This window comes from Carettochelys insculpta, chromosome 2 (assembly GCF_033958435.1).
Source record: "Carettochelys insculpta isolate YL-2023 chromosome 2, ASM3395843v1, whole genome shotgun sequence".
Lineage (NCBI taxonomy): Eukaryota > Metazoa > Chordata > Testudines > Carettochelyidae > Carettochelys > Carettochelys insculpta.
The window spans coordinates 275,055,078-275,071,379 of record NC_134138.1 but is presented as its reverse complement, the minus strand read 5'-3'; the positions used below and the strand labels follow the sequence as shown (position 1 = coordinate 275,071,379).

The window sequence follows — 16,302 nt, the reverse complement described above, 5'->3', positions numbered from 1 at the left end:
CAGTACCTCAGGAAAGCAGGTCACTACATTTTCAACCCAGGGCTCAGCATTGCAACCCATCCTCATTTTAGCCCCACTGATGCTAAGATAACCTGTAAGGGGACACCGTGCCCACTTCGGCAGCAGGGCTGCTTTGAACCAAAAGCCATATATCCAACCCACAGACATTGCTTTGCACTCAATGTGTAAGTTGAAAAAAAGAGCTACACAAAGGGTGCCTTGTGGTCAGGTGGTGTAGGACTCTGCTACTTCTCTTGGGACATCGAGGGATGCAAGCCCTGTTTTGCTAACCTGCAGTGGAAGATTTGGGGAAACAAGTCTTTTAAACCCTCTGCCTCTTATAGAGCAACGAATGGTCCTGTGGCACCTTATAGACCAACAGAAAAGTTTTGAGCATGAGCTTTCGTGAGCACAGACTCACTTCTTCTTATAGAGTGGCTCATAACATCTTGAGACAAAGAACTGCTGAGCCATTGATCTAGGCCTGTTTGATGGCCAATGGAATTTCTCTTTGGAACAGGTGAATATATTCCCAAGAAACAGTGAATGGTCCTGGGATCCTTTAAAGTGAGTAAGGACTCAGTCGGATCAGAGAGAGGAGTTTCATTGAACAGTAGGTCCCATGGTTCCGGACCTCCCTGGACCAAAGCAGAGAGTCATGACTTCCTGAACAGTTCAATGGCATTAGCCAGTGCCCTGGCACAGGTATCAGCTGCATCTACTGCCGATTGGAGTGCAGTCCTGGCAATCATGTTGCCTTCCGCTAGGACAGCCTGGAAATGAGCTCTGCCCTGCTGTGGAAGACTGTTGGTCAACTTGGTGAGTTTTGAGTAGTTCAGGATGTCACGTCTAGCCAGCAGTGCTTGGTAGCTAGCGATCCTGAACTGAAAGCTAGAAGTCAAGACACTTGAGGCTTCTTACCAGGCAGAGTAGGTCTCTCTGCGGTGGCCTGGACTACTGAGGAGTTAGAAGCTCGGTACTTGTACAGCAAAGGGATTCCCGCTCCTTCGCCTTCACCAACTGCAGCTGGGACAGCACCACATGGGGGACAGAGGTGATGTCTCAGACAGGCAGGTCCCAGCTGCTCAGGACTTTATGGGTCAAAACTCTTTTCCCCATCAACCTCCACTGGAGCTCAGGCAGCCAGTGTGGATCCCAGAGCACTGGTATAGACTCTCCAAAGCCACTTGGCTTCATAAGCCACTGCTGAACTCTGCACCAGCTTCAATTTCTAAGAGAATTTAAAGGTGCAGACTTACAGAGGCAGGGCAAAAAGCTCTGGATTCTAAACATTCAAGCTTAATATATATTATATATTTTATTTCACATTACCAAGACATTTTAGATGTTATTTTTATTGAATGAATGGGAAGTTATGCTCCTTCACTTCCTGTTTGTTCATCAGCAGAACCAGCGGTCCTCCTTGAGCTATGCTGACATTCACGAAAGCAACGTACACAAAAGGTGATGAGGGTGTGACACGACCCAGACAATCTGAAAGGGCACTGCCAGGTTGAAGAGGCTTTTTTAAAAAACAAAGGAGAGACAGACCTTCCGCTGACAGGACTGAAGCATGGCCGCACTGATTTTAATGAAGCTCTGGTGATCTGCAGCAGCTGAGGAGGGGGCACTGTCTTAAAATTAACACTGTCTTGAATGATTAAAATTAAAATAATTTTGACCACGTCATAATTTTCTGCATTGCTCTGAGCTTGGATAATGACAGTTAAATAGTTCAGGTACCAATGAGTGATGGTGCAGCGTTTGGGCCGAGAACAATGCAAGCTTTCCGATGGAATTTTTAAAGTGCTTCTGTGAAAGGTATCCATGGATCTATTCCAAAACAAAATGCAGTTAAGTAGCACTTTAAAGACTAGCAAAAAAGTTTATGAGGTGAGCTTTCGTGGGACAGACCCACTTCTTCAGCCCATAGCCAGACGAGAACAGACTCAATATTTAAGGCACAGAGAACCAAAAACAGTAAGCTAGGTGGACAAATCAGAAAAAGATAATCAAGGTCAGCAAACCAGAGAGTGGAGGGGGAGGTCAAGAATTAGATTAAGCCAAGTATGCAGTATCTAATTCTTGACCTCCCCTCCCACCCCTCCACTCTCTGATTTGCTCACCTTGATTATCTTTTTCTGATTTGTCCTCCTTGCCTACTGTTTTTAGTTCTGTGCCTTAAATATTGAATCTGTTCTGGTCTGGCTATGGGCTAAAGAAGTGGGTCTGTCCCATGAAAGCTCACTTCATAAACTATTTTGCTAGTCTTTAAAGTGCTACTTGACTGCTTTTTGTTTTGATAGTGTACAGACTAGCCTGGCTCCCTCTCTGTTACTATTCCAAAAGGTTCATTTTAATACATGCCAGGCACAGGCTGATCTGATGCCATACTGCAGAGGTGCCACCTGCAGAAATGTTCACATGTGAGCCCCAGGCCTACCCGTGTATTTGGAACAGGAGGAACTAGACTATCACCACTTTTGCAGTGAACTGCTGGGGAGCCAGCATGTGCAGCAGGGGATTGTCACTGGGTGGCGACACTCCAGACCCCTCCCACTGCCCTTCTGATCAATGGGGAAAGAGGAGCTCGTATTGAACGTCGGATGACCATGGATGTCATCACTGACTATGATGAAACTGAGGACACCAAGCAGCAGAAAAAACATTTGCAGCTCCACCGTAGTTTAGCATATCAGTCTGAATCCTGAGAGGGAAGGAAGGTTGTATCTTCCAGGCTCCCCCTCCTAGCATGTGGCAACACACCAAACTATACTTCTCAGAAGGCCTGTGCAGGTCAGAAGAGCCTTACGCTTGACAGGAACAGAAGCAACCTGCCCCAAGAGGCTCAGGAGGAGACTGACTCTACAAGACCATCTTCTCTGTCCCTCCCAGAACGGTTTGTCCAGCTCAGCTGAGAAACTTACCTAGTAACAGGAATTTCCTACTGTCCCCATAGAGCTGTCTCAGGTTGATGCAGAATTCGTGTATTGAAGCCCCATTGCGATACTCGTGCAGGAGCATTGCAAACTGCTGGATCTCTTGGGAAGAGAGTTTGGTTCTTAGCTAAGGGGAAGAAGCACAAGATATGGTTCAAACTTATTTCTAGGATCGGAGAAGCTACTGCTCGCAAGGAACAAGCCTCAACCGGCTCAGTTAAACACATCACATAAGGTTCACAAAATGGTGGACAAAGCAGGGACGGACATTCCCCTAAACAATAGGTTTGAGAGAGTCAGTTTATAGCATAGGTGATGACTCAGGACATGTCCTTGTTGAAAAAGGGCGACAATATCGTTTGAAATGCAGGCCTGGGCGGCACAGGTTAACTTCGGATGGCTGGCTCACCCTGGGAAGCTCAGGCTATTGAGAGTCTTCTAAGCTGTGATGGGGTTTAAGAAATAAGAGCGGAGGCCCAGGTAGCAGATGGCCTTGAGACTCTGCCCATCTGTCTTTGTAAAGCCTCCAGTTCCCCCCAGATTTCACCAAACCCCAGCAAAAACAGCCCTGGTGCACCTCTCCCAAACTAACACTGCCGTTCTCTGGCTAAGAGCACAGCTCTGCTAAGGGCTCCACTCAGGACTGCTCAGTGCATCCTCAGAAGGGAGGTGGCACCCCTAGGTCATGGAGATCGCCGGCAGCACGACCAATCCCACAGATTCAGTGTGAGCACAATGCTATGGGCAACCCCAGCAAGGAGCTAAAAGTCGGAGTACTAATCACCCAGCACGTACAGGTAAGAGCAATGCATATTTTGCAAACAGTACCTCGTCCCATTGCTCACAAAAGGACCCTCAGAAAGGAGAGAGCCAATCAGTACAGTTTTTTTAAGTCCTTTGTAGGTTGTTCCTAACCCTGTTAATTCAGTGACCCACAGCAGTGATTTTTCCTACAGGCAATTTCTTAGCATGCTCTACAGTCTGCCCCCATTCAGGCACCACTGTCACTGGGCACGGTGCATCACAGGAATCAGGGAGCTGTTATCTAAGAGTGTTCTCATCCACAAGAGGGAGGAAGCAGCACTGGGATGCTGTGCTTGAATCACTTACTTCCTGAGCCAACTTACATCCAAAGCCCATTTAGTCTCCAAGTGCAAAATAGTTTGATGGGCTCTGACCCTAATCCCCACAATTCCTGAGGGACCACGAAGTTATGTTCAACTAGAGAAGAAAACAAATCCAGGGCATTTGGAGGACCTGTGCCATGTTTCTGAACTACTACCAGAACGTACCACGGGGTTCTGACTCCCTGCCAAGGGCAAGGCTGCATTCTCCAGGCGGTGGCCTGACTGACGCTACCACGCAGGGTTCACGTCACCTCATGCATACCGCCGCTCTTTTCCAAAAGCGGACAACACCTGGACACTGATGCGGACATTCCTACCGTCATCATGTAATCCTGGAGCAGCTCTGTTGCTGTGGTGCTCAGCTCACTTTCACTGACCGTCTTAACGTGTGGGGACTGAGGCGTTAGGGAAGAAGGAGAGTTGCCACGTGTATCCAAGGATTCCGGAAAGGAGCTGAAATGCAAACAGACCTGTGAGCTGGCTTGAGAACTTCACATGCCATCTGGTCTCCCTTACTGGCCAGCACAGACAGTGAGGATGGTGTCCTGGAGAAACTCAGACATTCTGGGGACGGGGGTAAAGTGTTAGAACCCTAACAAACATGTAGCCAGCTTAGAGGGAAGAGCTGTCTTGTAACCCTTCTATTCAACCACTGCATAGGAGAAAGGTGTATTCTGTGGACTATTGTGGAATACCATCCTCTTGTAGCTACAACACAAGGAAACTGTGGCGGGGGCCAGGGGCTGTACAGACACATTCTAGTCCTCTAGCTGTAAATTATCAAAAAACTTCCAGCGTGTGCACTGTAAAATAAAAAGTCTGCTTTACTACACGATAAACCGTCAGGGCTGTATAAATAAAGGTATCAGCCAGCTAAGCCAAACCCAACCCAGACACAATGTGTATTACCAACTTACAAAGTGCTTGCTTCTGTTTCGTACGATTCTTTGATGTCCACTTTTGTTGAAGAATCATCTGAAAGGAAGAGATTTCAGTCAAGAGATTTCGAGCCACTGACAGCTGACTATTTCTCAGTCTACTGGTCATGAATGCTGTTAAGTAGCTCCCCTAGGAGTGTCCCCGGCTACACAAGACATACCAGACTAGGACTGCGGGAAGTCTGCCATTTAAGACACTCTCAGAAGGCCAAGAGCTGTACAATGCAAAATTGCAAAGCACCACTTTGCCTCCACTGAGTGAAAAGGAAACCGAATAAAGACCATCTATGGAAAGGTGCCAGAGTGCTTCAGTATTTCAAGTGCCTAAAGCCTTTACTAGCCCTTTAGCTATGAGAAAGGGGCAGCTCCAAATGACAATGATCAGAGAGGAGAGAGTTCTTTGGGCCATATGACTCCACACAATGGGGCCCAGTTGTCATAAAGTTGGCAGCATTTGAGATGCAACATCCACACACGTTTTGCAACACAGAAGACAGGGCCCCAGGAAGGCCTAGGCTTCTGTTTTGTCCCAAGTAACAGAGGAGTAGCTGTGTTAGTCTGTATCTTCAAAAACAACAAGAAGTCCTGTGGCATCTTATAGACTAACAGATATTTTGGAGCATAAGCTTTCGTGGGCAAAGACCCGCTTCATCAGATGCAACCCCACCCTCCCATGCATCTGATGAAGCGGGTCTTTGCCCACGAAAGCTTATGCTCCAAAATATCTGTTAGTCTATAAGATGCCACAGGACTTCCTGTTTTGTCCCAGTTGCTCCCTCATAGAAGCAGGAATATTGCTACACCAAGTATAACCTCAGGCAACGCAAGCCTGAGCTGTAATGGGGAGGGAGAGAAGGAAGAGAGTTCTTCCTAGAGTGAAAGGAAATGGTGCTTCACATACCGCTGTGGAGGGACATGTGGCGCGTTGGTGTTGAGGCCCCGTCAAATATTGCTCTATCTAAGAAGTCTATTGTGGACTCTGTGTAAACGATCTGGAAGACTTGGCAGAGAAGTGAGCAGAGCTCCTCTGCAGTTACCTGGGGAGGGAAGGAAAGAAGGCACCGTCAGCCAGGGAGGTGGTGGTGCTAGGTGCCTTTGAAAGTGACAGCACTGGGTTCTATTTATCCCCCATAGGAGCTGCCCCATGGCACACACAGGCAAGTCCTTGGCAGCACTGTAATACTGCACTACATCCCATTAAATGGAGAGACCCCCTGGTGTCAGAACTAGGGCGTATATTCTGACTACTCAGCACACAGCAGAGCAGAGGAGGCTGCTCAGGGGATTCCAAGACCTTTGCTAGTAAAAAGGCTTGGTAAAGAGACAGCCCCAGGATGTGAGAATAACCAGTTCGGTTATTTGTGCCCCAGATTTTCTTCAGCATTGACCCCATGTGACAGTGAAGACTGAGATTTCCTGCAACCCCACCTTAGTTTCACAAATCTGAGCTGAGGCTACCAGGGGAGAGGCATGTGGGATGTACTGAAAACAAAACATGAATATTCACGTACCTGTGACTAAGCGACATCACTGTTTTCTTGCTATAACCTTGTCCTACTTTTCCCCTCAGCCTGTGTGTTTGCAGCTCCCTTGTCACTTTGTCCTATCTTAACCTAGGCTGTAAATGCACTGGGCCAGCAGCCTGTGCCCCTCTGCAAGGCACACCACCCCCCCGGCCCCCAGCCATTGCGGTCATACCAACAACTGCATTTAAGCCAAAGGAGTGAAACCTCTGCACATTAGACAGTAGATTCCCCCTGCAGCTGTCACTCACCCCCTTTTTCCTGGGCAGAAGAAGGCTACGAACCACACTACTGCTTATCACAACCCCTCCTTAGCCAGAGCTGCCCCAGGCCCCATGCGTTTGGGGGCCCCACGGCGGCCATGCCAACCACCCTGAGGAAGGAGGGGGAGGGCTACCTGGGGCAAGCTGCAGAGGCTGCAGCCGTGGGTTGCCTCTCCTCACTCTCTCACACCCCTGCACTCTCCTCACCGTCACTGCACAGGCCGAGCAAGCAGCGGAGCCTGCTCCATTCTGCCACACCATGCCCTCCCAGCCCGCTGAGCCCTGCTTCTCCACAGCAGCAGGAAAGCAGCCCCTGCTCCCAGCCACCCACAGAGAAGCAGGCTCAGTGGGCCTGGAGAGTGCAGTGTGGCTGAGCAGGGTAGGCTGCTGCTTGCACTGCCCTGTGTGGTGACTGTGTGTATCTGTGCAGGGGAGGGGGAAAAGGTAGGACCACCTGCAGCGTCTGCTGACATCCACCACCACTGCAGTGCCCTGCCCCAGGTGATCACTGGCTCAGTTGGTCAGGGAGAGCAATGTTAAGGGTGGGGCCTGTAGAAGAGGGGGACAGGAGGGACGTTGCCCTAGGCCCTGTGCCTGGGGCACGAGGGTGGTGCCCTGCCCCACACAGGACAGCCCTGCCCTTAGCAGCAAGCTCAAAAGTACTGGAAGGGTGCAGTAGCCAAGCAGCAGCTTCTCCAGATTCCTTACTGCAGAAGTGTGAGTGTGCAGTACTCTCTTCTAGGTGTCTGAATTAGACTGTGAAGCTTGAAAACAGGGACCAGGTTCCCTGATTTACACAGCGCTTAATGTGTTATTATGCAATGGAGTTACCTAGAGCAGCACACATGCCATGCTATGGGCATCCCTGGGCAGGGAGAAACTAGTCTCCCTAAATTGAGAGGGAGCATTAGCAGACCAGGGCAACCTCGCCAAACCCAATTTGGATACTACGCTTCTGGAGCACCAAGCTCACCCATCTCAAGGTGGAGCTGAGCACCTTACAGTTCACATCAAGATGGATTCTGATCTCAGTTACATACTTCATAGTCTGCAGCAACTCCTGGGAAGTCAGCGGAGTAATAGCAGCTTTATGTGCAAGTAACGGAGGGCTGGAGTCAAGCTACCTATTTCCACGGAATGAGCCCACACAGCACATTAGCGTGTCTTCCTACCCCCAACTTCACAGGTAGCAGCAGCAATGCCAACCAAAGCATGAGTGCTCTGTGGCAGGATCTACAAGGTACTTAAGTCTTACTTTGTTCTCTGTAGCCAGGACCACCAAACAACAGGCTTCAACAGGTACCACTCCACTCTCTGACAGCGACCCAGAAGTCAGCGCTTTGGAGCTTTCTGCGCACAGACTCTGGCTTGGGGAAATTCCAGGGTCCTGAGCTGAGACACAGAGACATGATTAAGGAAAGAGTGAGAGGAGGGGGGGGGGAGAAAAAATGAAAAAAAAAAAAAGAAGCGGCGAGGCTGTGGAAATCACTAACTCACTGATGCCCCTCTATGCATTGCACCTGTCAGCCTGACGTTGATCCCCTTTCTTTGGGATGGAATTCGTTTGTTTCTCAAATGTGCTATTCACGTGGACTGTGATTTGCTGGTATCACTCCCTCTGCAGAAGTAGGATTTGTGTGGCCATCTCAAACAGTTCCATATCCTCAGTCTAGAGCTGGGTAACTGACCTGTCACTTTGCTTTGAATGTCCTGAAATTCCACAGTTGTGATCAATTTACATTTCTCATTTTGCCACTGTATATTCCATTCCTGTATTTTCACAAGGAATTTCAATTAGCATCAACTATGTACATCAGATGGGCCAAGCTGCTTTGCTAAACATAAAATCCCAAAATGATGGTTTTCCGGTCAGTTACAGCTGAGGTTAACTGGCCCATGATACTGCGAGAATAAGGAATAACGAAGGAATAGCTCCACCTCTTCCCAAGCTCCTCTCTCTCTCTCTCATGTGCTTACAGTGAAGTGTCCTACAAGAGTGCATACAAGGAAGGAGCAAATTAACCCTGGAGTCAACTCGGTCAGGCTAATGACACTGCAAAGCTGTCAAAGGAGGAAGGCAACCAACACAATGGCAAAAGAAAGCAGCACCCTCTTCTGAGGCAGCAGGACCTGGTACAGAGCACGGATCCAGGCTTCAGACCCATGCTCTGGATAAAACAGAAAAACACTGTGAATTACAATGCAGTTTTTCCAGTGAAAGGTTCTGACAACTTCATACATCACTAGCTCCATGATTTGTGGTTAAAACAGCCAAAAGAATTCATTGATAGAATTACAGCCTCATTGCTGAAGTCACACTCACTGATCCTCCATACTGTCCGTCACCAACAAAAAATCACTGCCATTATATTCACTAGGAAGAACATCAGCTCCCAGGGAAAAAGTTACACCAAAAGATGGTTTAACTGTATTAACCAGACCTGCTGGAGAGATTTCTGAGCAGTTTCTAACTTTTATGGCTGTCTCACATGCAGACTGAGAATGTACGTGCACAATGCATGGACGGCTCCTTAAGGCTCGATTTCACCTGGGATGGGGGTATGTCTGCTGTCAATGAAGTGCCCTATACAGAGCACGTTTTCCTCATCAGCAAGGTGAGCACTTTCAGGGAGTGACACCTGCCTCGAGTTCAGTCAGGCATGCTGCTGTAGCTGATGCAAATGGAAATCTTTCCCAACAGCCTTTAAATAGCAGTAGTAGGGGGTCAACCCAGCTAACTAGTTTTAAGATGCAGCTCTGAACTTATGAACGGCACTACATGGCAGGGCCAGCTGTGACAGCAGGAAATCCTACCTAGCCTTATGTTCCTGTGCTAAAGGACACACAAACACCCCAGTTATATCAAACCTTACAGGTACTTCTAAACTAATGAAATATCTTGTTCACATGCACCAGGGAGAGTTAATGGCTGTTCCCATTGCACTGAGACAACCTGAGAACTAAGACTTAAATTGATCGTAAGCATAATATAGGTCTAACTTTAAGATCCCTTTATGCCACCAGTATGGTGCAAAAAGGCTTTCATGTAAATGAGACTCAGGTCATTAGACTGCAAATCAAATCGAACCAGCACTGCAATCCCTGTGCTGGCCACAACCTACCTGTTTTCAGCACTACCAGGTGTGAGGAGTCATCACGGATGTACGACACAGATGCAATGTCATGGATGGGGACCCTCAGTATGATATCCTCTCCATCCCTCCACACCAGCTTGACATTGTAGGCAGACAGACTGATCACAGCATCGTGTTCCTGGGTCAGCTGTCCTGGGAGCTGATGTGCCCTCTACAAACAAAACAAGCTTTTGTTAAAAAAGAAGAGTGATGATTTCCCCTTCATTATTCCCAGGCACTCTCCCTGGCAGCACGCCTCCCACAGGAGGTGGGGAACACCTACACACCACCTCTCTGCAGTTCACTTTTTCTCAGCACCTGATAACTGGTCATGTACAGATCACCTTCACTATTGAAAATACAAGGACTAAGATCAGCTGAGAGCTGGACCCAGCATGATGCGTACTGTGTATTCCAAACAACCCCAAAATAACATGCTTTGTGTAAGCTTCTCCTCTGGTGACTTCAATCTAACATGTTCTGAGAAGCCTTGCAGCCCAAGAACTAGAACAAAGATCAAGACTTTAATTTCTCTGCCCAGCAGCATCTGTATCTATGGTGCTACATGGAAATATTGATTAAGAATAGTAGCAGCTATAGAGCTGGCATAGTTCATTCAGCAAGGGTGTGGGCTACATCACAGGACAGTACTCACCTTTGCATTGTCTATTAAATGCAATATTTCAGTACGACTGGAGGGATTCAGGTACCCTGGGATGGATGTTAGTTGGCCTAAATACTGGGAAGGAAAAGAAGGTCCATTAGCGTAAGATATACAAACTGACACACTGAAACCCTTCCACATGTGCTCACATCAAGGGGGGGTAAATTGAAAGAATAAAAGTACATAGTGGGAAATCCTGTCATGAGCCAAGTCTGGACAAAAACGTTGGCAAGTTGTTACCTCAATGCCCCATTTAGCAATCATCTGAATCCCACTCAAAATGCAAGTGATGGAGCTACACATGGCAGTCGCTATTTATAGGGGCTGGCTTCTAGGAGCTGAAGTTCTGTCTCTCTCAGCTGGTCAAAGGGTGAGCATCTAAGCCTAGACGAGCAGAAGCTTGCAAAGTGGTTTTCAAACTTTTTAGCCAGTGTAGCCCTCCGGGATAATGTTGTCTGCCGCACACCCTCACCTGATAGAGAGGCATTATGAGCCTAGTATAAATTGCCAAGTCTTCCAAAATACAACTGCATTGTCCACCACTACAGGATTCTCACAGCAGGGAGGGTGCTCCTAGCCGCTGTTCACCAGAGGATGGATCACTTGGTGATTGCCTGTTCTGTTCATTCCCTCTGGGACTGGTCGCTGTTGGAAGCCAGGATATTGGGCTACATGGGCCTTCGGTTTGACCCAGTGTGGCCATTCTTAGCCCCCGACAAGAGCTCACGTATCCTATGGGGTACGTGTATCCCAGTTTGAAGGTCACTGGCCTAGCAAAACACTACCGACAGCTGTCGTTCTCCAGCAATCATCAACTTCATCCCAACTAGATTTTTTGTAAGGACAGATTATACAATATCCCATTTAACATCTTTCATAGAAGCTGCATCCCAAAGGCTTCACGGGAGTTAAATATAGTTACAGAATTAACCAGTGACCAGGAACATATCACTTTCAGCTGAGATGTCAGCACAGGCAGCTGGGGAGGAGGTGGTGGAGGAAACACACAAGAGAGCTGTCCCACATGGCAGGAGCTGAAGAGAAAGTAGTGTTGTGTGAGGAGTGTTGAGATCACGTAATGGGAACGCACGCACTCAGGCTATTAGGACAGCCAGAGGAAGCCCCCAGGAGGTTTGACATTTTGAACTTGACCCTAAAATGAAGGGGGAGCCATTACAGCGGCTTGACGGCAGTGAGGCCGCTGCGTGCCTTTGTTCTTCCCCTGGTTCCGCTGTACCTGCTACGGACGAGCTGCACCAATCTCCGAGACAGATGCTGAAGATCACAAATTTACAGACACAAGCATCTCCACGTCAGAATCTTTCCTCAAAGAGATGCACAGAAAAGAGCAGCGAGCTGAGGGAGTGAATTCAGTAGGATTTCAAATGCAGTTTAATGTGGAGGACCCAATTCTGCAATCGAGCCAATTCTGAAATCACAGAACACTAGAACTGGAAGGGACCTTGCGAGGTCATCAAATCCAGTCCCCTGCATTCAAAGCGGGACCTGGTATCATCTAGATCATTCCTGATAAATCTTTATCTAACCTGCTCTTAAATATCTCCAATGATGGAGATTCCACAGCCTTCCTAGGCAATTTATTCCAGTGGTTAACAACCCTGACAGTTTAACCCCATTGTGTCATCTTGTCCTTGAAAACTGCTATCCTGCCCCATCACAGCCTTCTTTTTCAAACTAAACAAACTCAGTTCTTTCGGTCCTGCTTGTGCTGCAGCAAAGGAATCTACTAAATCATGCACTAAACACAGCCAGAAACTTGACAAGATGGCGAGGCTCAGAGATGAAAGAAAGAGATGGCTTCCCCTCCAGCCCAAAAGTTACCTTGACCTCCTTTTCAATGTAGTCGTTCAACAATATGTCTGGTTCAACTCGATCAGGCAAGGACAGCAGTACTGTATGAAGAGGTCGTCTTTCTGTAACCTTCTCCTGGGCCTTTTTATCCCGACCCTTTTCACCTTTCAGGAAGACTCGTTTGAAAGGGGACACTATTCCAGGCTGCTGGCAAAAACAGAAATAGTGGCCAGTTAGTGTTCCGTTTGGTACTATATACCAACTAATGGACAAGTGAAGGAGTCTTGTTAGAAGCAGCGTAGAGAGTTTGAGATGAATCAACGACTATGCAACTAAAAGGATCCGAATTCAGGAGCAGTTAAACAGTGCACTGGGTACTCTCCATTTCAGTGTGCTGAGCAGGGATTACAAGCACTGCAGACCTTACTGCCTCTTCCTCTCTCCTGAAGCAACCCATTATTCACCTGTTGCTATAACCCCTCTGAAACGAAGGGCTAGTTCTCCCTGATGTGTGAAGCAACATTAATTTCTGTATACTTCTTTTTCCAGCTAGTTTCCTCTCCGCCCCCCTCTCTAAGGAAGATTGAGAATTTTGCACTGGTCCCTGGTGTGTGATTTAGAGTATTTTTAAAAAAAAAAAAAAAAAAGGCAGCACAATTCAGAGTTGCACAGAGCCCATGACACTTCCACAAAACCACGAACATTTCTTCAACAGCACGGTCTGTGTCAAAATTATGTTCTGCTTTGGTAAAAAGCTGTTCCCAAGTATTCAGATTCATGGCAGGAAAACCTCCCTGGTCCAGCAAATTCTCTTGTCCAGGACTAGTCAGGTCCCAGCCAGGGAGGCTGAACCTGTAGTTCTGTCACAAGACCACATTTCTCCAGATTAGCAGAACGTCATGTAAGATTGTCTCAAAAGCCTTGCTAAAGTGCAGGCACATACGTCCACTGCTTCACCCAGTCCATCAAATCAGATGCCCTCTGAAAGGCGAAGAGGCTGCCCTGTCAATGACAGATGACAACAGCTAACAATTCCTTGTCAATCTTTCGTATGAAGGTTCTGAATCATGCTACATACAATATGACAACTACCAGCCTTATATTTCATAAAATGGTAAAACCTAAGGGATAACGCATCTATGGAGCCACCAGAGAGTGAGTACCTACTCAGACAACCAGAATTCTCCCGAGTCTAGTTTGTTCGGTCTATAGTATTTCAGCAGATACTGGACAGACTTGGAATATACTCTAACTCATTTGTTACAGGAATTCTTACTTGACACTCAATTGCCACATCATCTCTGCTGGCAATGTCCTCATTCGAATCTGTAAATTCTTTGGATTTTGCCTTACATTTGTAAAGATCTATATAAATTTACAGTGCTAAATTCTCAGGAATTTTTTTTTATTCCCCCTCTACCATGACTGACCACCATTCTTCAAACTATCACTGTATTTCCCTTTCAGGTATATAAATATATACCCATTACAAGTAATAGTTATGGAAGTAATTATCCCATTGAGAAAAACTGGGTGCTTTCAAAATTTGTATGAGGAAGTAGGTAACTTTATGATTCAACCCAATATTGACTGTAAGGAACTGGTCCTAATGAGATCAGAAAATTAACATTACAGGATTCATTTACCTATTTAGTGATTTGTGTGTGCAAATTAAGGGTCTCAAAATTAAAAGAAAGTTCTCCAAGTTTAGTCTGGGGTCTGGAAGAAAAAACCCATCTTGCTGAATTCTAATGATAATAGAGGCTCTCTGATTGGAGCTTAGCTAAATTATGCTGAAGATAAGCAAGGCCAACAAAATCCAGCTTGTTCTTCCAAAGCTGTAACCATCTAATGAGTTGTTTGTGTCACTAAAGTAAACAGATCCACTTCAGATGCAGTGAGAAGATCCAAAATGTAAGGAAGAGCCATCTTACAAAATAGCTTCGTGGACTCTGATGGGACTTTAATCAGCACCCATCTGTTAGCAACACACTTATGATCAAAGTTAGTTTTATTCCTTTGTGTTCGCTGTTGAGTTGCCAGTATTAAAACATAAGCATGCCCGCCAACAATGCAGATGAATAGTTGGAGGATACTAAACAAACCCAGCAAAAAAATAAACTGCACAGATAAAGCCACGGCTGTCAGAAAGCAGAAACCCAGCTAGCATCAGGATGTGAATATCGTTAAAATACTCCTCCTCCGTGTTCTGTAATTTCACCCATTTTGTAATCTCAGCAGCAAATGTACATATCAAATTTAGTAATCTCGGTTAATACAGACAAAGGCTTTAATCTGCCAAGAAAGCAAGGGAAGCAGCAGTGTCTTCCAAGTTAACATATACACAATGTAAGGAGACATCAAATAGAACCTCTAAGTCATATCTGAAAGCAGGACTTGGGCCCTGACATCACAGAGGCACTTTTGAAAGACTCAATGCACACAGTTCAAAGGTATCAAGTATCGGAGGGGTAGCCGTGTTAGTCTGGATCTGTAACAGCAACGAAGGGTCCTGTGGCACCTTATAGACTTCCAGCATCTGATGAAGTGAGTCTGTGCTCACAAAAGCTCATGCTCAAAACTTTTCTGTTAGTCTATAAGGTGCCACAGGACCCTTCGTTGCTGTTACAGTTCAAAGGCTGAGTTTTCAATACCAGCACTGCAACAGGGCAAGGTACCGTGTGCACACCCACTTCCAGTGGGAAGACTGTCACCACAACCAGTCAGTACAGTTCACACAACTGCACCACCCAACCAAGGAAATGCACTAGACCAAGGCCAGGCAAAACACTGCCCATGGACCAGGTGTGGCCTGCCAACCCACTGGATCCAGCAGGGAGCTTCAGGCCGGCTCCATATCTGCCCCACTCCTACACGCAGCTCAGAAAAGTGGCTGTGGGGCCTGGGGGAGAGAAATAGAAGGCTCATGTGCTGCCCCCATTGCTGGTACAATCCCATCCTGCTTGATGCACAAGCAGCATGGGAAGCACCACTCCCAGCCCCTCAGGCTCCTAGCTACAGTGAGCACATGGCCCCTGGCCAACTCATGATCATAAGAATCAGCCGGGCTGCTGGCCAGGAGCTGCCCAGATAAATCTCCTGACCAGGGCTTGCCTCTGGCATGCCAGCCCCTCCCTCCCTCCAATCTTCTGCCCCCACAACCACACCCCAAGCCCTCTGCCTCCCTCTCCTTCCACTCTTACTCTATCTAATCCAAGCTCTTTGCCCCTCCTTACCCCACATAACCAACGCTTTCTGCCTCTGGTTGCACTCATACCCCCTCCCAGACCATGCCTCCTCAGTCTCCTGCCTCGGATCACAACTGTCTCCCTCCCAGGCCCCCATGCACACCAATCCCTTACCCCAAGCTCCCTTCTGTACCCAATCTGTCCCAGACCCTGCTCCTCCTTTGTTAAGATCATGGAAGAGAGCGTGGCCCTTGACCATTTTACAAACTCTTGGAGTGCCCCCCATCAAAAGTTACTGTCCACCCCTACACTAGAGAAAGCCCCGAGTACAGCTTACTGCCAGAGCCAAAGAAATAGGAGTTCTGCATGAGCCTGCCTTCCTATAAAACAGCCAGACAAACACAAACTTGTTGATTAAAAATGTTTGAGTGTGTGTGCGCGTGCACGTGTGAGCGCGTTACAGGAAGGCAAGCTCATGCAGAACTCTCGTTTCTTTTTCCCCACGGCAATAGCATCTGCTTTCCACTTCGGCTCTCCGCTCCTTGGGCACGAAGAGCAGGTCAAGTGACTTCCAACCGGCTCTGCAAGCTGAGGTTTCAGTTTTGTTGCAAGGTGAAGCTTTGCTTCCCAAGAGCAGGATTTCTGAGTGCCTGACCTTCCTAAAAAACTTAGGGGAAGTCCATTCCTGATTTTCCACCCTTTCAATGTGGAGAA

General features: G+C 47.4%; 1 protein-coding gene across 4 annotated transcripts in view; it reads right to left on the bottom strand.

Moving 5' to 3' along the window:
- Positions 1–16,302, bottom strand: part of CCM2 (CCM2 scaffold protein) — an 81,133-nt gene that overhangs the window by 13,769 nt on the left and 51,062 nt on the right. For 3 of the 4 annotated variants that reach the window (XM_074985246.1, XM_074985248.1, XM_074985249.1), the window contains 8 exons: positions 12,431–12,604; positions 10,580–10,663; positions 9,913–10,096; positions 8,046–8,182; positions 5,906–6,041; positions 4,984–5,041; positions 4,384–4,519; positions 2,928–3,066 (listed from right to left, as the gene is read on the bottom strand). In XM_074985246.1, coding sequence (XP_074841347.1) covers positions 2,928–3,066; positions 4,384–4,519; positions 4,984–5,041; positions 5,906–6,041; positions 8,046–8,182; positions 9,913–10,096; positions 10,580–10,663; positions 12,431–12,604 — 1,048 coding nt within the window. Of the gene's footprint in view, positions 1–2,927; positions 3,067–4,383; positions 4,520–4,983; positions 5,042–5,905; positions 6,042–8,045; positions 8,183–9,912; positions 10,097–10,579; positions 10,664–12,430; positions 12,608–16,302 lie in introns of all 4 variants that reach the window. The other variant, XM_074985247.1, reaches the window with a different exon arrangement.